Below are 22,532 nucleotides of genomic sequence, written 5' to 3'. Positions count from 1 at the left end.
GTTGTGTTGTGCTCGTTATAAGTTGAAGATTTATACTTACACATATGTAAGTATGTAAAAACGCCATTGAACGTATCATTTCCCCCTAACGATACTCGAAAGACAGTATAACAAAACATGGCTCGTTCACTCTCCCTGAATTTTTCTCCCTTGTCCTTCGTCTATTCCAACGAAAGCTGCTTTCATTTCCTTTTTTCTTTTTTTTTTTTTTTTTTTTTTTTTTTTCTATTACGTATCACGTTACACAAGGACACATATTATATTATACACTACTTCAAGAGAAAATGGAAGTACTGTAACAATATGATTTATTACAGCAAACGTAAATTTGTGTGTGTGTATGTGTATAAAAGATAATAAATACATTTGAATAATAATAATAATAATAATAATAATAATTACGTCGTTATATTGTTAAGATTTTTTTTTTCATGTTAAAGTTAATCTTCATATCAAACAATAGCATTGTAATAATAATTTCTAGTAATTTCTAGTGATTTATGTATTATCTATATACACATTTTGTTTTTTATAATAATATTTCGTTTAAAATTATGATTAAATAATTAAAAAAGATTTTTGATAGATATGTAAATGCTAATGCAACCTTGAAGAAACTTAACATGTTTAAAAAGCTTACTGTTAACAGGTTTGAACAGTTTTGGGCTTATACTACTAAGGCTTAACACTTTTCAACCCTTATTTTAGTAGTCTGACATTAGTTATCACAAATTGATTAAAAAAAATGGCTAATACATTATATTAGGAAACTTTATTCTTGTACAAAATATTTTACAAAGTTTTGTAATGGAAGATATTATTGTTCATCGACTGACAACAAAAGTTTATGTATTTGTATGAGTTAATACCTTCTTTGAAGGGATTCTAATGTAAATTATTATGCGAATAGAATGCAGCTGAAACGAATAAAAATAATCCTGATTAAGAAAGAAGCAAATATTATATTACTGTCAAGATATATTTATTTTTATTATATAAAAAATGATTTACGTTGCACTAATTTTTAATCAATTAACAAAAATATATTTGAAAAATTATATTTTATTACCGACTGTAATATATGTGTCGCCATCTATCCAAAATAGCTATTAATTCATGATACCGACTCGTAGTATAGGTGTCGTCATCTAGCGGTACTAGATGTTACTTCATTGTTACCGACTAGATAAATATGTGATGCCATCTAGCAGAACTAGCTACTACTTCATTGTTACCGACAAGTAAAAATGTGCCGCCATCTAACAGTACGAGCTATTACTTTATTGTTACCGACTAGTAATATATGTGGCGTTATCTAGCAGTACTAACTATTACTTTATCTTACCGACTGGTAAAACATTTATCGCCATCTAGTGGTAGTAACTATTATTTTATTTTACCGATCGGTAAGATAAGCGTTACAGATTTTCAATTGATTATTTGTATTTATTGAAAATAATCTATCTTCAAAATCGAAATCACATTAATGTATTGTAAAAGAAACCATATGTATGAGATTTAAATAAATAAAGTATAATTAAATTAGATTAAATAGTTTGTTGAAGTTATTTCTAACATGTAAAACCCATTCCTGAACAAAAAATCCCGATATCCCTAAGAAACAATAATTACAAAGTTGTAATTTAAAAGTAAGTAATAGTCTTATTAATATTTATAAAATCATTGGCTTATATACAAGTTTTAAAACACATCTTTCAAGTAGCAGTCTGTGGCTCCGTGCTAGAGTCGCCGACTCCTAATCCGGCATCGCGGGATCGAATCCCGCCGGTCGCAAAAAATAAAATTAATTTTATTTTAATTTTATTTTAATTTTATTTACCGCGAAAGACTTCACAGTGACGTAGTGATAGAATTTTATCACTCTTATAAAATTTTAAAGTCCTGCAAGCAATATTACATCTTAAATACAAGTTTTAAAAATCATATGATAAGAATAGTTCGTAGCTCGGTGCTAGGGTTCCCGGTTCGTAACCCCGGCATCGTACGTTCGAATCTTGCCAGCGACGAAAAATTTTATTTAATTTTATTTTATTTAAATTTTTCACGGAATGACGTCACGATGACGTAGTAGGGGGTTGAGACTAAGGGGTTGCAACACCATAATGAATGGTAAAGGGGGTGTGGCTACGAAAAATAATTTGCCGCACCCCTTGGGATTTTCTAATCCTATGTTTGGGGAATATTAATTTTTTGACTGAGAAATGAAGATTTTTAAAATAAAAAAAAAAATAGCGCGTGCCACTTCCTTGCATATCATGTGATCCTGTTACAAATCTTGATTTTTCGAGAAAGTTTCGAAAACTTGTCGAAAAATTTCTTTTGTAACAGGAGAACATGATGTGCGAGGAAGTGGCACGATTTTCGGCGATTCTTGGAAATGAGGTCGACTTCCAAGAATTCTCGACCTTAATAACCTCATTTCCAAGAATTTCCGAATTTTCGAAAAACCTCATTTCCTGGAATCGCAAACTGCTCGAAAAATCCAAATTTGTAACAGGATCACATGATGTGCGAGGAGGTGGCACGCGCTATCTTTTTTTTTGTTTTAAAAATCGTCATTTCTAAAACAAAAAATTAATATTACCATGCATAGGAGTTAGAAATCCCAAGTGGTGTGGTAAATTATTTTTCGTAGCCACACCCCCTTTACCATTCATTATGGTGTTGCAACCCCTTAGTCTCAACCCCCTACTACGTCATCATGACGTCATTCCGTGGAAAATTTAAATAAAATAAAATTAAATAAAATTTTTCGTCGCTGGCAAGATTCGAACGTACGATGCTGGGGTTACGAACCGGGAACCCTAGCACCGAGCTACGAACTATTCTTATCAAGTCTATTTTAAAACTTGTATTTAAGATGTAATATTGCTTTTGGGACTTTAAAATTTTATAAGAGTGATAAAAAAATTCTATCACTACGTCACTGTGCCGTCTTTCGCGATAAATAAAATTAAAATAAAATTAATTTTATTTTTCGCGACCGGCGGGATTCGATCCCGCGATGCCGGATTAGGAGTCGGCGACTCTTGCACGGAGCCACAGACTGCTATTTGAAAGATGTGTTTTAAAACTTGTATATAAGCGAAAGATTTTATAAATATTAATAAGACTATTACTTACTTTTAAATTACAACTTTGTAATTATTGTTTCTTAGGGATATCGGGACTTTTTGTTCAGGAATGGGTTTTACATGTTAGAAATAACTTCAACAAACTATTTAATTTAATTTAATTATATTTTATTTATTTAAATCTCATACATATGGTTTCTTTTACAATACATTAATGTGACTTCGATTTTGAAGATAGATAATTTTCAATTTATAGAAAAAATCAATTGAAAATGTGTTTGTTAAAATCGATAATGAGTGAGAACGTTCTCGTTGCCAGAGAAACTTAGTGTTTCGTGGACTTTCACGAATATATCGAATAAACATTTCTGACGAATATTTGAAGTAGGTGGAATGTCGTTGATTAAGAAACAACCATATAAAATGTCCAATCAAGATGATCACTGTAAACAATATCATTTTAAGGTTAGTACATGTCATAATAAATGAATTATTTTATTTATTGAAATAATTAATATTTAAAAGTTAACAAACCTTTCTATTTTCTTTCTTTTGTACATTTCTTGTAGTTTCTTCTTTAAATTTGATTTCATTTACAGTTAAGAGAAGTTAAATCAGCCATTGATACAAGTCCACCTAAAAGTAGATCTCACGTTATTTTTAATGCTAAACGAGCACAATTGGAACGTGAAAGACAAGCACAAATACTTAAGGATAATTTTATACTTCTACAAAAACTAAATGCGATTAGATATCGAAAACGAACTAAGGATGATTATCAACGATTAATATGGCAAGAATCAAAATGTATTAGAGTACATTGAAATCATCCTTTATTTTTTTTTTTAAATAATTACTGATCAATATTAATATTTTATATTGTACCTTGTATTTTGTTTAAATTGTTCAACAATAAATATTTGTCTTTTTGATGCTAATAACTCGTCCTATTATTTTATAATTATATTATTTCAAAATGAAATAATAAATTTTAACTTATCTAATTCAAGATTGCTACATTAGCACCATCTATGAGTCAAATTTTAAAGGTTGATACGTCAGATTCCGATATTATCATCTGTACATATTATTGAAAATAATCAAAATCAAAATTGATTAAATTTGTTGGTAATTTATCTTCTGAAGATAACATAACACTCAAACTTTACAGTACTATTTTGAACGTAAGATGGTGCTAATGTCTTCTTGAAAATTCAAAGAAGATTTAAAACTTTAAAATGATTAAATTATATATTATCAATTACTATGATATACACATAAGAAGATGTGTTTTATATAGCAGCCATTATTTTAAATGATTTGTATACTTCTGATGTTCTATATAATTCTATATATTTTTTGTAAGAGTATTAAACATACAATACCTACATTCCCATATGCTTTAATAATTATAGAATTTACTTTCATATTTATTTTGAAAAATATTACAATAGTAAACACACATTTAATAAAAGATTTTCTATACTTATACATAATTGTAAGTGTATTTCTCTTCACTGTGTACCAACCAATAGAATTAAGTAGAATTAATTACATTTTTAATAAGTGCGATACCACTCGGCATCAAATATATATATATATTACAAACTATAAATGTATGTGTTTAATTAATTTTTATTGAATGAAATGAATGTGTCATAATTAATGGCATTGAAATGCATCATCTGTCTTTCTATTGATTAAAAATCTTGTCTTGTGTTTAACTTATTATGATTAAAAAATATTGTAATTAAATTATTTAGTTAAAATTGAAAAACTAGTACCCATGTATAATAAATAGTATAAAACATTTATATATATATAGATAGATATTATAATTTGCAAAATTTAATATTATACGCTATTGAATAATTTTTTTTGCATATTCTTCATAAAATATACAAAAATTCTGAATCAGTTTCAGCTATATATTTACAATTTTCGTGCGCTTGTTTTTATTAAAAAAAAAAAACATGCAGTGTATTTGATAAACTCCGGGATTACTTGAATGTATTTTCTATAAATATATGTTTGTTTAAGTCAATAGGTGTGTAATATAAATAAAATTATTAATACAATGTACAATAACAATTAGAGAAAAAAATTCTGTTTCTAAATTATATATACTATTTAAATACTATATATATATATATGTTGTATATACATATATATTTTTATCAATCCTGCAATTTATCAGATATTACATACATGTTTAATAAAGTTTTTATTTCTAATGTTCAATGTAATAGGATTTAGATTGTAGTAATTGAAATATTTGCAAAAATGCTTCTTTCTGATACAGACAAATTCATGCGATAGTTGGACAATTAATTGTGTCAGTCAAATACCAAGATAACTACAAAATGTAAATGCTGCACAGATGCACAAGATTATCAGAAACATTCCAAACCAGAATGGTATTGTATCTGAAATGAATAAAATTTATGTTAAAAAAAAAACATAAGATATCAATTACATATTTTGTTCTTATTAAAATTAGAATTAAAAATTGATAAGAGAGAGAGAGAGAGAGAGAGATTATTTTGTATCTACTTACGTCTAAACGGTATACTGTGTATACAAATTCTGTTATCTATAGAAATGCTAATTACAGAAGTTTCAGTATTACTAGTGATAGGTGGTCCATCTAATTTAGTTGGTAAAAATTCTAAACCAGTTACAAACATATTGTGTGCGCCAGGTACATGTAAAACTCTTCTTAAACTGAAAGCAACGTATATATCTACGCTACCAGAGAACATTGTTCCAACAGCTACAAATTTGCCATCATCTGAGACTGCTAAAGCAGATAAAGTTTCCTTATAAGGAATAGATTTGATAATATTGCCAGATTTTGTATCCCACAATTGAAGAAAACTTGAATCCTTTGCCATAGTTGCATTGGAAAGAAGGAACAATTGATTTAATGGTATATTCACTTCTGATATTCTAAATCGACATCTTTTGTACATATATTTAGTATTATTAGGTGAATTCCACGTAAGTTCTTTATTCAATGATCCACTAGCAACGTCCCATAAAATTGCTTTTCCATCTTTAGCTATGGTTATCAATGAATTACCATCAGGACTAAAATCTATATCATCTATTTCTTTTTGATGTGCTGTTAAATCGTGCAATTTTTGCAATTGGGGAAATTTCCATATTCTTATGCAACCATCCGTACCACCGGTAGCCATTAATTTTCCATTTGAACTTATGCGAACTATTCTTTGCAGTGATTCGTCATCGCTATTTAATACAATAAAAAGAATCAAACATGAGATATTAAAATAATACGATAAGATAAATAATAAGATAGAAATACATTACCTGAAATCTGTTTGAACACTGTCAACTGGTTTGATAATTAATTGTAATCTTTTATTTTTAATATTAGAATTGTCATCTTTTATTTCTTCTATCTTTCCCTTCGTTGATTTTCTTTCCTCTTCCATTTTTTCATTTGCTTTTCTATTTCTAACGCTATCCTTGGTTACATTGGCAACTTTTTTAATAACCTCACCATTCTCTAGATTGACTATTTTAGTATTAACGTTGTACAATTGACAATGATTTTCTTGACCGGCTAATATCCAGGATCTTTTTGCATTATTGTAAGTAGCACAGTTCATTACCACAATAGGACCAGTTTCGTGTCTTGTAACTTCTTCAGCAATAAATTGCATTCCATCGTGAAGAAGTTCAAATATTTCCTGTCAATAATTTACAAATATCTATTTCCAATTAATATTCATTACAATTAATATACAAAATGTAAGAATATAAAAAAAAAAGTATATATCTCTTACAAATCCATTGGCTATTCCAGTTTTTGAAGAACCACCACCACCACCAACAAGTATATGTCTACTAGTTAACATTTGTAATGTGTAAAGTGGAAAATTAACCCTAGCTAAGAGGCCACCTTTGTTTCTTCTTGAAGGCATTATGCATATGTTTCCTTATTTTTTCTGTTTTTTTTTTTTTATAATTGCACTCACTGATTATGTAACTATTTATTAAACATTTATTAAGCAATTACCAATGCTATAAGTTCCACGTTTCATAAATTTGTTCCATTGCAAATTTTATGAGAATCTTAACCTTGTACAAATCACTGTCTTAAATATAACCTTTAAAAGCTATTTTAAATATAAATTAAAACAAAAAAATTATTCACGATAAACTATAAATAAATTACTATTAAATATAAATAAAAAGTATTTGTAATGAGTTTTCTATCAGGAAATAATTGACAAAATATTGATATGAACACGTACTCAATCTGTCGCTTAGTAGTTCTATTATCCACCGCTAGGTCGCGACACTTAACAGTTCTCTTGATGGCCAAAAAAGTGATATAATTAATTCTATAATTGTTTATTATTAGAATGAAAAATTATGGAACAATGTTATGTTTATAAATATATAAATGTTTATATTAAATTATAATTAAGAAAATTCGAATTTTTCGAATGAATTATTATCGGATTTATTAAAAATATTTATTTCTCTGTCACGAGTAGTATTAATTCCTGTAAAATCTGTCAATGTTGTTGCATTTGTTAAAGAAACATCAACTTCTGATTCCATTAAAGGATAATTTGGAAATTGCGAAATTTGTGAACATCTAAAAGAAATGATCGGTGACATTACCGACATGGTTTCGGTAGACACGGAATCTTTTTTATCGACATTATTTTGAGGGTCAAATTTGAAAAGTGTTGGTACACTTTTTATAGAAGTATTTAAATCCATTTGCTTTTTTAATAATTCATCCGAAGTAAAAAATAATTTTGAAGTGGTATTCATCATAGTTGTTATTTGATTATTAGTTTCATTAATTTTAAATGGAGACGAGTGTGGTGAACGTGTAACAAAGCTTGGATTTTGATTAAGTGTTTTTAAATCGGTATCTTTTATGAACCATGATTGCCCTCCAAATGAATTTTGTTGATTTTCATCAACAATATCTAAAAATTGTTTATTTAAATTTCGTCTCGTGTTAATTTCTTCTGTTTCATTAGTTTCCATCCTAACGGTTGAATTCATGTCAAAATAATTAGCTGCAGTATCGTTCAATTGATTATTAGAAGACATTTCTACATCATCCCAATTTAAATGATGAGCCGGTTGAGTAGTGGGTTGAATCTGTTGAACTAATTGAGTCGATTCGAAACTTTCTAAAGCTTCGCATAAAGCTTTTTCTTCCTGTTGCATTTTTTTAAATTCAGCAGTATAACAAACATCAAGCTCGTGTATAAGTCCGACGATATTTTTACGATTGAATTCATTATTTTCTATGAGTTTATACATTGCTGCGACACGATCGTAACACGTCTTCTCCCATGAATTTGGTTCGGTAAAATAATCATCTCTCTTAAATTGAATACAAATAATTTGATTAATATTGTACCAAAAAAATTATTTCAATTTTGTTTATTTTCTTACCTTCATCTTAGTAACTTCTTTTTGTGCATAATCTCGAGCTTTGGTAGTAATGGAAACAGGGAGACCTGATACTTCGGCTAATGCAATACCATAATTGTCTATGGGAGTTACACCAACCATTAATTTATGTGTGTATACTAATCGTGCTTCGTTTAAACCTTCAGTAAATTTAGTTTCAGTCTTGAAGCAATGGCTGTAAAAAAAGTAATAACAATTAGTTACTATATGTACAAATAAATAAATAATAACTTACTTTGTAACGTTGTAATATATTTCAGCTAATTTGGTGAGATAACGAAAATGTGTAGCACTGAAAGTAAACGCTGTGGTAATCAAAAGTCGTTCACATATCGCCCATGAAATAGAAGAACCTTCTTCAACGGTTGTACCTCTGCAAAGTTCGTCTAAGATCACTAATGATTTAGAAGTAATTGATTGTAGTATATATTGTGCTTCTTTCATCTGAAAATATAAAAATAAAATATTTATATATTTTTTGTATAAAAGAAAATTTTCATTAATAATTTACCTCAACAACAAATGTTGAAGCATTGCATTCAATGTCATCACGAAAACATATTCTACAAAATATACGATCAGTAATTCGAAATTCTGCTTTTCTTGCTGGAACATAGCAACCAATCTAAAATAAATTAATTAAATTATTTAATTAATATTTAAAATATCTAATAATATTATTATTATATTATTATATTGATCAAAAGTTTGAGTATACCTGTGCCATGATATGTAATAAAACAATTTGTTTTAAATAAATAGATTTGCCACTCATATTTGGACCAATTATTGTATGAAGATTATAAGGTATTGATGCATGCTGTAATATAATGAAATAATTTATATCATATTAATCAGGAAATATATTTTAGAACAAATTTATACTACCACATCGTTCGGTACAGGTCGTTCTGTTCCGAATACTGCCATTATGGGATGTAACGAATCTATTAGTTCTAATCTTGGTCCAAATATTGGTTTTACGTATTCAGGAGATGAACTTATATGAGATAAAGAAATAACTAAATCTAATTCTGCAACGTCAGCACTCAGTTGATAAAGGCAACCAATGTGTTCACGAATGTTCACAAGTAAATCATTCAAAATCCTGTAAATTTTATTTGTATATTAAATTAATCGATATATTTTTCTACGTTAAATAAACAATTGTTTTATTTATAATACCCCCCCCCAAAAAAAAAACATAACTTACGCGTTGCTCATTATGTGAAGATCTTCACAGGCAATTTTACATTGATGACTCAATACTAATAATTTGTTTGTCGTCATAGAATAAGTGTTCTTATTTTTTTGTACCTATTTACAAAAAAAAAAAATTAAAACATAATTAAAACTAGTTAACAATTATTATTAATATTTAATTTACTTGAACAAATTCCGATGGTAAATTGGATGGTTTGAAATCCATTTGTCGAGATACTTCGGCTAATATATAAAATCCTAAAGATGAATTGCATTCCAATGATAAATTCAATTTATATTGTATCGCTAAGTTTTCGACAAGATCTACAAATTATTACAAACATTTGTTAAATAAAATATCATATATTTCGAAAAGCAAATCTTGAATTAAACTAAAATTCCATTTAAAAGATTAACTTTTCATATCATTTATAAGTTCACAATAAGTTTGTCGTGCAATATCCAACAAATCATTAATTCCTGGCTTAATTGCGAAACATCGTTGCATGTTTGATGACGTATACCCAATCAGGGATCTTGCATCAGAATGTATTATTTGTAAAATTTTATTTTTCATTATTTCAAATTGTGAATTCTCCAAATTCTAAAAAAATATAATCGATACATTGAAAAATTCATTTATAATAATAATAATAATAATCATGTTAATGATTGATAAAATTATTAATAAAACAATTAATACTTTTCGAACTTTAACAAAAAATGAAGCACGACCACTTTCAAGTGCTTCTCGTAATTCTGGTACAATTTCAAGAGAATTTTTTAATAAAAGAACATAATTTAAATTTCTTTCTGCATTTTGTACAGTATTGTTTTGTAAAGTCATCATAGAAAGACTCAAAAGACGATCAGCACCATATAATCTTCTTACAAAAGGCTATAATAATAAATAATTATAATTTGCATCAAAATTATTTGAATAAAATATTTAATAAAAGTAAATATACCTGAACGAGATTGCATAATGTACGATTAGAAACTAACTCAGTAACACTATTTTGACGTTCTATAATTATTTCTTCATTGCAAAGAGGTTGTAAAATAGATGCTCTTAAAAGTCTTCTACCCATTGGGGTAACGCAATGATCCATTGAACTTAAAAGGCTAGCATTTTGTTGACCACATTGTGACACAACTAATTCTAAACTTTGTGCACTTTCTATATCTACAATAAAATCAGAAAAATAAATGAATATGTGTATGTATAAATGTTGGATGTACAAATATTTTATCTTTTTATTGCAATCACCTATTACTGTGGTATTGGGTGAACCTTGGAACTCAATTCTGATTGATTTTGGTGCATAAACGATATGTTGAATAAATTCGATATATTTTAATAAAGCTGCGGCTGCTGCTAACGCGTAATATCTATAATATTAATATTTAATATTTATAATAAATATAACATTGAATATAAATGTACAATAATTAACCCTTTGCATTCGAGAAATTATTTTCGGAAAAAGTCTTCGAATGGAAAGGGTTTAATTTAGCAAATATAATTCCTATCATTACTTTTGTTTCAAAAATAATTCCACTGTCGAATATTCTTTTGCACAATGTGTTTTTACACGATCCAAACCGACAGATTCATTAAAATGAATTCTTGATACCGCAGTGATACATAAATTAGGAAATTTTTCTTTGATAGAAAAATACAATTTATTTCTATTTTTGGTTTCGTTGCACATCGTATCTGGCATTAAAATCTAAAATTTTTATTAATTATATTAAATATACTATTATTTGAAATAAATCATTTTTTTTTGTATTCTGTTATTAAACTAATTATTTACCTCAATTGGATTAAATATATAAATCTTTGTCAATGTATTTATGTATGTCTGATAATCACTCATTTGACAAAGAATTAAATGCGAATGGTGAATATCCATTGCAGCTATTCCTACTTCTCCTCTTGCTTCTCCACGGCCAGATGTTACAGCTAAATATAATATTCATTATATTTAATTACATTTAATTTATATATATTTAAAAAAATTCAATAGTAGAATTTTTTGAATACGCCTGTTGACAGGCAACATTTTATACACTTCGAATTTCGTAGTTCAACGATTTGATCACTAGATGGAAATAATTATATATTCTACAGAAATCTGTATTATCGATCATACCAATTTAAAAAAGAAATGTACGAAATAAAAAATTCGAAATTAAATCAAATATATTATTAATAAACATTGTGTATATATCTTATTAATAACAATATTAAAATTACCGAGTATGATGCAAGATTCTGTTGATGTATAACTTCCTGGAGTTCTTGAAGTATTTGATCTATATATTGATGAATTATTTTAAAAAATCTTATTGTATTAAAAAATAAAAACATATCGACAAAATTTATTACCCAATACTTCCCCTACGAGTTGAACTTGGAAGAAATGATGAAGTGGATGCACTTTTTATATTTCGATGCACATTCGTTTTTACAGTATTTGAATTTGTGGGGCATAGTTCGACCAATGGTTTTCTAATTCCAAAGTCAAAGCCTATTGAAATTATTAATAAAAAGTTAATTATTATAAAAAAAAATGTTTTTTCTATTATTGGATTAGCACAAAAAGCAAATAAATTAATTATATACGATATTTAGGTAAAACATTGGTCGTCATTTCTCCTAATTTTCCTCGTCCTCTTCCTTTAACTTTTCCTCTCACAGGAGCCGCATTATCGTTGCGTATAACATTCATATTAATTATATTATTCTTTTAACAAATTTAAATATTATTTAATTATTAATAGATAATTGACGTTATTATAATAATAAAATTAAAATTTTCAATGAACTCGTTCGAACGTACACGACAATGTTTCGTTCAATCAATCGGTGGCCATATTGAATTTGCCACATTTAGCGGGATATTTGAATTTGAAATAAGGTGCAGATAAAATTAAATTTTATTGCACTCCCACAGATACAATTAATATTAAATTATTTATAGATAATTGGCGTTATTATAATTACAAGATAAGTATTATCAAGGCATTCGTTCGAACGTACGACGATTTTTCGTTTTCTAATAAATATATACGGCCAGAGGTTCGATCGTCATATTTGGCGGGACCATTATTTGAATTTGAATTATAATTAGAATGAATGAATATAAAAATTAACTTTAAAAAAGATTATCTTATAGTCTCATAGGAAGAATTTTTTATTTACAAATTCAATGCCTTTTTTTAATCTTTTTTTTTCTTTTTTTTTTTTTTAAATCCGTCCAACGTTACAGAGTTCCGCACAGAACAACAGACTTAAGCGATAATTAATAAATAAACACAATCACAATTACTATTGTTTTGTAATAAATATTATACCGTCGGCCCTCGAAATTTGTTTAAATTACATTCGTATTTACACACGATTCCTAAGTTCTATTTCAACATTAGATATTCCACGTTTATTCAATGGAATTCGATAGGGACAGTTTGAGAAACTCGTATTTTGCTCTTTGATGTAATTTTCTTATTTTTTTTTGTAAAATGCAGGGCAAGAATTGTAAGAAGTTTTCGTTTATAAAATCTACTTTCAGTAGAAGATATTTAACGCTTGAACCCTTTCAAATGAATTTCGAGTAAATTAGAGTACTCATTCTGGTCCCTAATCCAATCATCGCTCACTTTTAAATCACATCTGTTAAAACTCACATATTTTCGTTTATTTATTTATTAGAGATTTAATAATCATCATCAATGTGATTAATTAATTAAGAAAATGCATCAAAGACTTTGTTATTAATCTTCTTCTTTTTCTTATCTTCGTCATTATCTATTTGGAAATACAATTAAGCATCATCATATTGATTGCCAGATCTGCCCATACATATATATATATATATATGTATATATATAATACAATCCCTCTAAGGGAATATTTAAAGTGCAAAAAATGTTGGCAAGATGTAAATATATCTTGACCACTTTTATTACCTCGAAAATATATATATATATATATGTGTATGTGTGTGTACGTATGTGTTTTATACTATGTGAAAGCTTAACGTGAAAATTAACGTTTACATAAAACGCAATAGTAATTTTTCTTTTACATTGGTCTTTTAGAATGCAACTGCGATATAAATGACTTTTTTTTTTTTTTGTTCTCTTTTATGACGAACGTGATTTAAACATTTAACAGTATATTTCAAAATTCATTGCAAGCTTTCCCATTTCTTATTTTTTTTTTCTTTTTTTTTTTTTTTGATTCCAAAGCATATGCTTTCATAAGATTAAAATGCATTAACTTGAAAATTAGATTATTAACACATTTTTTTCTCTTTATTTTTCTCATAGCATTATTTTCGTAGTTTAAATTTCTTTCATTTTTTTTTTTATAATATATATATATATATATATGTTTTTTGAACAAACGTTTTTTTTATCATACATGATTCTCTTTCTTTCTTTCTTTCTCTCTTTCTCGGTATATATATATAAACTTAAGCCTTTTACTAGACTATAAAATACCATAACAGCAGTCTCGCACTTATTATTAAATTTAAAATAATCTTGATTACAAACTATGTAATACGCGTCGAAAATATAGTATAACGATTTTGTATATAATATGTGTATAATAATAGATACATGGATAGATAGATATATAGATAGATAGATAGACGCGTAATCATTTTTATTATCACATGGTGTATACTTTATATTTATATATATATATATATATATATATGTGTGTGTGTGTGTGTGATGAAGAAGTATAGAAAAATTAACTAATTATTAAATTACTTTTATTTTTTATTTGCTTTTTAAGCAAGCTTAATTATTTTTTTGTTTTGTTTTAATTTTAAAGAGAAGGGCATATGAAATAGAATCTTCGAAGATTTACGAATTTTCATACTTTCACATTCTATCGTTTGAACCCTTATTTTTATATATATATATATAGATTTAGCGCACGTGTATGCATATATATATATATATATATATATATATATATATATATATATGTGTACATATAATAATATGTACAAAATGATGATTAATTATTATTACAATTTGTTTGTTTGTTTGTTTTGTTTTTTTCAACACATAGACAAATGCATCAAAATTCAGCTAATTAATTATACTAAAAACGTTACAACTGTATAAGGGACCTTGTGACACAAAGCCAACGACGCTACACGAGAAACTCACAAATATATGCAAATTGATTATTAAAATATAAATTTGAAGGATTGATTTTTACGTCACGGTATAAAACTATCCTACCGTTCGTGCGGGGCCGGCTTATTATTATATAATTAATATTATTAATATTATTATATATATATATATATATTTTCTATATACAAAAATTTACTCAAATCACAATTCACAAGTATGATGTGTGTGGATAATTGACATGATATATAAATACCAAAAAAGCAAGATTAATTATTACTTGCTTTCTTTAATATATATCTTGGAAACATTATATTACTTATTCTTTGTATTCTCGTTTTAATAAAAAAAAAAAAAAAAAATCGAATAAATTTCTTCATACCAATGATGCACATTGCATTAATACTCAATACAGTTTTTAATACAATATACAGCAAAACAATCTTAAATGTATAATGTATCCCTGATACAACCCTGATCATAACGCGAGTATGTGTATCAGATATACATAGACATTCAGTGCTATTTGTTTTACTGTATAAAATAACATAATAATAATAATAATAATAATAATGTTTAATACAATATAATTTATATAACATAACATAAAATGATTTGGTCAGCTTATTAGCATGTTTGTTGTTGTTTTTTTGCTTCATTCATTTGCAAAACGATATCTAAACTGATACCACATGTAAAGCTGAAGTTTAAAAAATTCAAGTATAAGAATTAATAAAAAAAAATAAAACAATGATTAAAAATGTTCTTTTCTTTTTTTTTTTTTTTGGTTTCGTATCCATGATCCAACGCAATAATATTATTTTTGTTTGTTTGTATAAAGAACTGATGATTCATAAAAATTCTTTGGCACGGATGAATAATTTTTCTTTCCTTTTTTTTTGTTTTTTTTTTTTCGTTTATATAATATATGCATCGCACACCTACGATTCGATGAATTTGATAGCTTTTTTTTTTTTTTTTAAATATATATTATATATATATATATGTATAGATAGATATTTTGAAGAAATAGATAACTATTCTGAGTGTGTTTTTAATGCGAAGATACACAATGTCTGATATCGAATTTGATATGGCTCGTTTAGCAATTCATTGTTACACATGGGGGCGGGGCATTATCGTTATCAATCGAAAGCGAAATGTGGCAGGCATATATAATTATAATTTCATTTGAAATACAGGGTGTCCCCCAATTGTCGCTTTATCGAATTGAAACATTAGAAATCATTTTCTTTTTTATTTTTTTCTGGGCAGGTTTTTGGAGCAGTGATATTATATGTATACACTTTGTTAAACAATACTGTAACTGGTCGTTCATATTTTTAAAAAGATAAACAAAATATTCTAATTCTATTAAAAAGAATGCAATAATATTTGTTTTATGTTTTATCGGTTGAAGCGACTTTTAATGGAACATCATCATCATCATCATCATCATTATCATGTGAATTTCTTAAACGTGACTTTCAAGAGGTACTTTGAAAACTTTCGATGCTAAATTGGCGTCTGGCAAGGATTGTGGTCTCGCATTGGTAACATTAAAAACAACGTTACTCGGGCCACGAAAGCTAACTTCGATTAAAAAACTAGCATCAGCAGCTGGTACATTATTAACACGATTGGTACTTAAATCCGGTGAGCTAGTTCTTAATTGACTTTTCTTTGGCTTGTAATCATTTTTAATAACCCTCTCAGCTTCCGATTGTAATTTATTATCAAGCCAATGAACTTTGTCAAAATCTTTCGTACCACCAACGGTGTGTCTTCTTTTTATTGATCTTTCAGGCATCCCATTTTTTCTCTTCAATTTTGTAGCACTGTCCTTTCGAAAGGATTGTCGTCTTTTACTAATATTACATTCAGTTTTTTCCGTCTTGGTCAATGATTCAGATCGTTTCAATTTACTATTAGGTGATTCCGATCTGTCCGAATGTTTGTTCAAACTTTCCGAACGTTTTAATTTACTATTAGTCGGTGATGCCAATCTTTCTGAATGTTTGTTCAAACTTTCGGATCTTTTTAATTTGGAAAATGTATTTTCCGATCTCTTGTTCAACGATTCGGATCTTTTTAATCTTGATCTTTCCTCGTTATTTGTTAATATCTCGAATTTTTCTAATTTGTTTGAATAATTACTGTCGAGTTCGTGTGCTTTTTTATCATCCGTTTTATTTTCCGATTCGTTTGTTGATTTGCGAATATTTGACGATCCACATCCAACATTTTCCTTCGTAGTTGAATTATCCGATTCTTCTTTCTTTTTATCTTCATCTTTCTTGGTTGAATCTGTTATAATAGTAGCGTTGTTTGTTTCTTTTACATGATTAAGAACAACATTTTTCGTTTCCAATTTGATTGCATTTCGATCGTTGTCCGGTTTTGTCATTGCATCTGGATCGTTTACTTCGGTAACTGTTGAATCTGTATCTTTTTCTAATGCCTCCTAAACATTCATTTATTATTATTAATATCAAAAGATATTATCTTAATCTTAAACTGTTAATATTTGAAATTGAATCTTACGTCTTTAGCTCGAAGAAAATGATTTTTATCGATCGATGATTTATGAAGACTAGGATCCCGGTAGACTTTTTCCGTTGGTTGATTCTTTTCCGAATGGTCCTCCTCAACCTTGATCTTTTTTTGATCATCTGAATTATCTACATTATCGAGTGCTGCAGTTTCTATGGACGTTTGAACTATTTGACTTGATGGATTCACGAGTGACCTCCATTTACGATCGAAGGTTGTCGTAAGGCTGGTCAATAAATCGCTACCTGAAATAAAACAAATTAATTTCAATGAATATTAATTTAAAAAAAAAAGTGATTAATTTGTTTTTAATATTTTTAGTGTGAAAAAACATTCAAAGCACCGTTTAGTTATTTTTTAATTTTTTTTTTTAGAAAAGTATGTGTGAAATATGTTGGATTTTACATCATCATTAAAAATATTCTGCACGAAATATAAATAATTTGAAATAAATAAATCAATCAATCAATGAAACGCACAAATCATTTAAATGAAAATAAAAAGAAAAGAAAAAACGAAAACAACAGTTCTTCCGTACCTAAAAATGAATCACCTGTGAAAAAAATCAAATTTACCATATTTCGAAAAAAAAAAAAACAACAACAACAATATAAATAATCCAAAAAAAAAATATGATGTGGTGAACGATGACGAAAAAATATAAACAAAACAAAAAATTAACAACACAAAACGATAACAATAGCATAAGCGAACAGAAACAAAATATTGTACAAAATTGGTGACTGATATACATATATATATATATTCACATAATGATAATTATTATTCGCTAAATATCGATCATATTTAAAAACGCAACAAGGAGCGGCCATTAGTATGAAAGAAAAATTATTTTATAAATCATAATACCTCACGCATTACAGACGCATCCGCCATTTTACCAATTAAAGCTAATGATTTACGATTATTAAGCTTCACACTTATATGCATAATTATTTATAAAAATGTGACGAATGACAATTACATTTTTTTAACACAAACACACATACGTATTTTTCACATAAAATTATTCCATTGATTTTGAATTATTTAATGTTGCATTTGTCACATTTTGATATATGTTTCAATACTTATTACATAATCGATGATATTGATAATAAAAATGCATGTAATAATAATAATAATAATAATAATAATAATAATAATGATAATAATAATAATGATAATAATAATAATGATAATATACTAATAATAAATATTAAAACTAATAACAAATAGAAATGTTTGTTTTCTTTGCTATTAATCAAACGAAATACATAACGCTTTTGTAATTAATAGTAATAATAATAATAATAATAATAATAATAATAATAGTAATAATAATAATAATAATAATAATAATAAAACGATGACATTAACAATAATAATAATAATAAAAATAGCAACGACAACAATAATGATGATGAAGATGATGGTGATCAGTATAACAATAATAATGATGATAACAACAACAATAACAATAATAATAACAATAATAATAGCACTAAAAGTAGCTGTAAAAGTAGTAGCTGCAGCTGTAGTAGTGATAAGTGTAATAACATTAGTGAAATGATTAACAAAAAAAAAAAAAAACAATTGTAAGCATTTTGGAAAGGATAATAAATCGCAGCGGGACGTAAACGATATAAATAAAATAAAAAAAATAATAATAATATTAAAAATAACAGAAAAATATATTACTGTTCATTTAAGCTTATACAATTTAAAAAAAATTAAAAAAATAAATATATATATATATATATTTGTATTTTTAATTTGAATTTCATTAAAATATAAGCATACAACACATGCCCGCGTACTTGTTTGTCATACACATGATGATTTTCTTTTGCAATTTAATTACCACCGAATATATTTGAGATTGATTTTAATTACTGACGAATAATGATAATTCTTTTGTAAAAAAAAAAAATGTAAAATAATTTAACGATATCTTTGCACAACGATTTATATTCGTATTTTCCATATAACGTCATATCCTCTCCATATCGCTAATTACTGAGAGAGACATATAGTGCGAGAAACACACACATACACTCATCACGCGCACACCCACGTGAAAAAGGAAAAAAAGAGATCAAAAGATTGAAGAAAAAATATATAAAGGACAGAAATATCGAATACTAGAATTTGTTGAAAAGAATCAGGTTGGGGATAAGAAAACAAAAAAAAAAGAAAAGAAAGAGTGATAGAAAGGTGTTTAAGCGGATTAAAGTTTAGAAAAACAAAATACAAAAAAAAAAGAAAGAAAAAAGATAGAATTCGCATGTGTATCGTGTTGGCACGGTTAAAAGACAAAATAAATAAATAAATAAAAAAATAAATAAATAAATAATAATCATTAGAAGAAGAAGAAGAAGAAAAAGAAGAATATAAATTAAAAAAGAATAAGAAGAAAGAGAAAAAGAAGAAAAGATAAAAGCCATTCGAATGAGGCAACTGTCAGCAGCAGCTCCTTGGACACCGATGATGCTCTGTGGTGGTCCTCTGATGGATTTACCTCGGAGAAATCTGTTTAAAGTCTTGGAGGACGCACTGGGCCCTGACCCTGATGACCCTGCTGATCTTGACACCTCTGAAAGGTGCCCTGGTATGAAGGACTGGGTTGCTGCTGACGCTGCTGCTGTTGTTGCTGTTGTTGCTGCTGCTGCTGCTGCTTGGCTCGTTGTTCTTGAGTTTGTTGTTGGCACTGTTGCTGCTGCTGTTGCTGCTGCTGTTGCTGCTGCTGTTGATGCTGTTGAGATTGATGTTCTGTAGAGTGATCTGGTACTGTTAACACCGGTTGATGCTGGATCAGCCGATGATGAGAGCGATGTCTTCGTGGTGGTGCCACTGGACCCTGTGGTACCGTGTAGGTGGGACGATATGTAGCACCAAAAACCCGGGCTTGTTGTATGCCTACGTACGTTCAACGTATTTCGGATTTGTCATAATCGGAACCGAGTGCAAAGAAGGATTGGCTGCGACAGGCGCGATAAATCATCTCTCCCCTTTTACATCTTCTTTCTATATTTAATGTTAGATGTGTGTTTTTTTTTCTTTTTTTTGTTTTGTTTCGTTGCAGTTAAACCCTTCCGCCTCGGTCCAAATTAAACCGATACGTTTTTTTGTTTTGTTTTGGTATTTGATTTTTAATAGTCTTCCTTCACGTGGAAGATGATGATCATTGAAATCAATTTGTTCCTTGTTTGTTTTTTAATCATTGATTGTGGAGTTGAATCCTTTCTGATTTCAATGATCATATATTATTAATATTGAAAGTATAAATAATCGTAGAGACTGAGGCGGATAGGCAATAAAAAAGGCAGGAACTTGACAAAATATGAGCACAGGCGTGTAAGCAGCCAGGCAAACAAGCAGGCAGGCAGTAAACGACGTACTTCGATGCTCGTTGCTTCCAAAAGCGCAGTAAATGTTTCATTTCAATTTTCAAATACCTATATATATATATAAATGTATATCTATATTTATATATATATATCTATAAAATATATATTTAAAAATTGATATTCTTGACGAACTATCGATTTTAAACATTTCCAAACCTGCATGCACGTTTATTATACGCAAAAATTTGAACAAAATCATTGACTGTAAGACTTTTCTAATTCTATGACTAGATTTTTAATTCGTTAATTAAACTATTATTAATATTGTTACATATATATATTATATAAAAACTTTGTCTATAAAATATTTGTCTTTTGTTTTGACAAAAATTATTATTGCAAATGGCAAAAGTTATATTACAAATCAAATGATTTATGGTATTAAAAATTTGTATTAAATATTGTTTGTTGATAACCAAAACTTATTTATGTGTAAATATATATATATATATTTATTATTATTATTATTATTATTATTATTATTATTATTATTAACGATTAGAATTATTGATGTCAAGATTACTGGTAAGAAAAATGTTTATGTATAATAATCAAAGAAATAAATTGATAACACCATGCTTCGATTGACATGCTACGCTAATTTTCGTAACATTGCTGATAACAAAGCAAATTTCTAATTTCGCGTTACTGTAACTGAATAATTGTATAAAATATATGTATAAAAATTAATTTAAAAAAAAAAAAAAAAAACATAAAGAAGAAGAAGAAGATAATAATAATAATAAATAGATAGATAGATAGATAGATAGATAAAAATAAATGTGTACGAGATCAAAAACTTGGATGTATATGTAATAGATGTATAGAAATTTCGTTTGTCTGCTTTGTAAAAAGAAAATGGTTGCTTTATATAAGAACGTGAAAAGAAGTAGATAAAAGTACCTAGAAAGTTTTTTGTTAATAGTGAGAATCTTCTGAGTCCAGTGTAGAAAACATGATCCGGCTACACTCACCGACCATCAGAAGCAAGATTACAAAGAGAAAAATACAGAAAGAGAATATAAATTTATAAGATAAACGAGAAAACACGCGAGCATTTCATTCATTTAGCAATTAATCCACGTCACATTTACTTCTAACAATTATTCATTTATACGTTAATTAATAATCAATTGTTTATAAACATCATGAAAAAAAAATTAATATATTCGACATTTTTTTTCATATTTACAAAAAAAAAAAAAAAAAAAAAAAATAGAAAAAATAAATAAAAATCGCACGAAATTTACATTTTAACATTTTCAATAATTTTCTTTTCATAAATTATCACATCATTATCATTTTTATACTTCACTTTGGTCATCTATCTAAAAAAAATCTTATCTTATAAACAAACATTATTTAAATATTTATATATATATATATTATTAATTAAAGTGTCGTTTTTGTATTACATAATTTAAAGTAAATCTTTGAACTTACGGGTGTACATATTAGATCTGTACAGATTTTGGATACATCCTGATCAGAGATAATGAAGTGCCCAAAAATCAAACACGTTATCAGTCCAAACCAGTTGTATTATCGCGATAAATCGAAAATAGTTTTAATAGAGAAAGAGAGAGATAGATAGATAGATAGATAGATAGAGAGGGGGAAAAAAAATTAAAAATAA

General features: G+C 27.2%; 4 protein-coding genes and 1 long non-coding RNA gene across 6 annotated transcripts in view; 1 reads left to right on the top strand and 4 right to left on the bottom strand.

Moving 5' to 3' along the window:
* Positions 1 to 3,400: 3,400 nt before the first annotated feature.
* LOC149031389 (uncharacterized) lies at positions 3,401 to 4,215 on the bottom strand. Its single transcript, XR_016177750.1, has 3 exons — positions 3,981 to 4,215; positions 3,630 to 3,731; positions 3,401 to 3,538 (listed from the first exon to the last, which is right to left on the bottom strand). It is a non-coding gene; the product is annotated as an uncharacterized LOC149031389 (long non-coding RNA).
* Positions 3,421 to 3,974, top strand: LOC107069213 (uncharacterized). The gene is made up of 2 exons (XM_015326309.2): positions 3,421 to 3,560; positions 3,695 to 3,974. The coding sequence occupies exons 1-2, from the start codon at positions 3,489 to 3,491 to the stop codon at positions 3,917 to 3,919; spliced, it is 297 nt and encodes a 98-aa protein (XP_015181795.1). The 5' UTR covers positions 3,421 to 3,488; the 3' UTR covers positions 3,920 to 3,974.
* Positions 4,216 to 4,504: 289 nt separating the features above from the next.
* On the bottom strand, positions 4,505 to 7,365 carry LOC107069301 (guanine nucleotide-exchange factor SEC12). 2 transcript variants are annotated; one of them, XM_015326505.2, is made up of 4 exons: positions 6,908 to 7,365; positions 6,429 to 6,811; positions 5,653 to 6,347; positions 4,505 to 5,521 (listed from the first exon to the last, which is right to left on the bottom strand). In XM_015326505.2, the coding sequence occupies exons 1-4, from the start codon at positions 7,043 to 7,045 to the stop codon at positions 5,436 to 5,438; spliced, it is 1,302 nt and encodes a 433-aa protein (XP_015181991.1). In that variant the 5' UTR covers positions 7,046 to 7,365; the 3' UTR covers positions 4,505 to 5,435. The 2 variants fall into 2 exon arrangements, with proteins under 2 accessions (XP_015181991.1, XP_015181992.1); XM_015326506.2 differs by having other exon boundaries at positions 6,429 to 6,832; positions 6,908 to 7,045.
* LOC107069214 (mutS protein homolog 4) lies at positions 7,061 to 12,805 on the bottom strand. Its single transcript, XM_015326310.2, has 17 exons — positions 12,403 to 12,805; positions 12,166 to 12,307; positions 12,034 to 12,092; positions 11,591 to 11,739; positions 11,310 to 11,503; positions 11,041 to 11,162; positions 10,739 to 10,956; positions 10,474 to 10,668; positions 10,188 to 10,374; positions 9,955 to 10,094; positions 9,781 to 9,884; positions 9,456 to 9,675; positions 9,286 to 9,387; positions 9,079 to 9,192; positions 8,803 to 9,011; positions 8,550 to 8,742; positions 7,061 to 8,477 (listed from the first exon to the last, which is right to left on the bottom strand). The coding sequence occupies exons 1-17, from the start codon at positions 12,506 to 12,508 to the stop codon at positions 7,551 to 7,553; spliced, it is 3,381 nt and encodes a 1,126-aa protein (XP_015181796.2). The 5' UTR covers positions 12,509 to 12,805; the 3' UTR covers positions 7,061 to 7,550.
* Positions 12,806 to 14,209: 1,404 nt separating this feature from the next.
* Positions 14,210 to 22,532, bottom strand: part of RhoGAP19D (Rho GTPase activating protein at 19D) — a 41,626-nt gene continuing 33,303 nt past the window's right edge. The window contains 5 exon segments of the mRNA XM_015326370.2: positions 14,210 to 17,397; positions 17,478 to 17,731; positions 20,008 to 20,405; positions 21,800 to 21,860; positions 22,340 to 22,378. Coding sequence (XP_015181856.2) covers positions 16,408 to 17,397; positions 17,478 to 17,731; positions 20,008 to 20,405; positions 21,800 to 21,860; positions 22,340 to 22,378 — 1,742 coding nt within the window. The 3' untranslated portion in view covers positions 14,210 to 16,407.

The sequence above is a fragment of the Polistes dominula genome, unplaced genomic scaffold (genome assembly GCF_049000335.1).
Source record: "Polistes dominula isolate Pdom_NZ unplaced genomic scaffold, Pdom_raw_medaka contig_21, whole genome shotgun sequence".
NCBI classification, from domain to species: domain Eukaryota; kingdom Metazoa; phylum Arthropoda; class Insecta; order Hymenoptera; family Vespidae; genus Polistes; species Polistes dominula.
This window is presented reverse-complemented; position numbering and strand designations above follow the sequence as displayed.